The sequence below is a fragment of the Charadrius vociferus genome, unplaced genomic scaffold (genome assembly GCF_000708025.1).
Source record: "Charadrius vociferus isolate BGI_N301 unplaced genomic scaffold, ASM70802v2 scaffold228, whole genome shotgun sequence".
NCBI lineage: Eukaryota > Metazoa > Chordata > Aves > Charadriiformes > Charadriidae > Charadrius > Charadrius vociferus.
In genome coordinates this window covers 1,476,302-1,476,902 of record NW_009649864.1, presented here as the reverse complement: position 1 = coordinate 1,476,902, position 601 = coordinate 1,476,302, and the positions used below count along the sequence as shown (strand labels likewise).

The window sequence follows — 601 nt, the reverse complement described above, 5'->3', positions numbered from 1 at the left end:
CTGCTGCCCTGGGCTGACCACAGTTGCCCCATGGCTGGGATTAGCAGAAGGAACTGGAGAAGCTCTGCTCCTGCGTAAGAGGGGAATGGAAGGAGCATGAGTTGCTGGGGGATCGCCTTGGGGGAGCTGCCTGGAAGGTGGGGCCACCAGCCGCCTTCCTGGAAGAGATGTGTTTGTGGGCGCAGGCAGCTCGATGCCAATTATCACAGGGTCCATACACCATGCAGGTGGTGGGACAGAGGCATGCCATCATTAGGGAAGGGAGAGGATGGATGCACCCAACTTGGCATGACGCTCGTCTTTGCAGTGCTCTAACTCGCAAGGCTTTGTGAATCCTGCCAATTTAAATACTGGTTAATGAGGTTGTTAGGGACGCTTAATTATTTGAGGAACGTAATGCTTTTGTAATATTTTTTGTAGGTCCTTGAGGTCCATGAAAATTTGGACAGGCAAATGCAAGACAACTATGAAGAAGACCTGAGTGAAAAGGAGAAGGCGATTGTTCGTGAAATGTGCAATGTAATAACTCCTCTCAGCAATTCTAGGGGTGTATTTCCCGGTCCTTCGTTAGAAGTACGGAGCAGCAGTGGTCTGCTGGGTA

General features: G+C 50.6%; 1 protein-coding gene across 1 annotated transcript in view; it reads left to right on the top strand.

The window, feature by feature from the left end:
- The window catches only part of CCDC85C (coiled-coil domain containing 85C), a 112,778-nt gene that overhangs the window by 110,512 nt on the left and 1,665 nt on the right, over positions 1 to 601 (top strand). Inside the window, exon 5 of the mRNA XM_009891031.1 lies at positions 421 to 519. Coding sequence (XP_009889333.1) covers positions 421 to 519 — 99 coding nt within the window. The remainder of the gene's footprint in view (positions 1 to 420; positions 520 to 601) is intronic.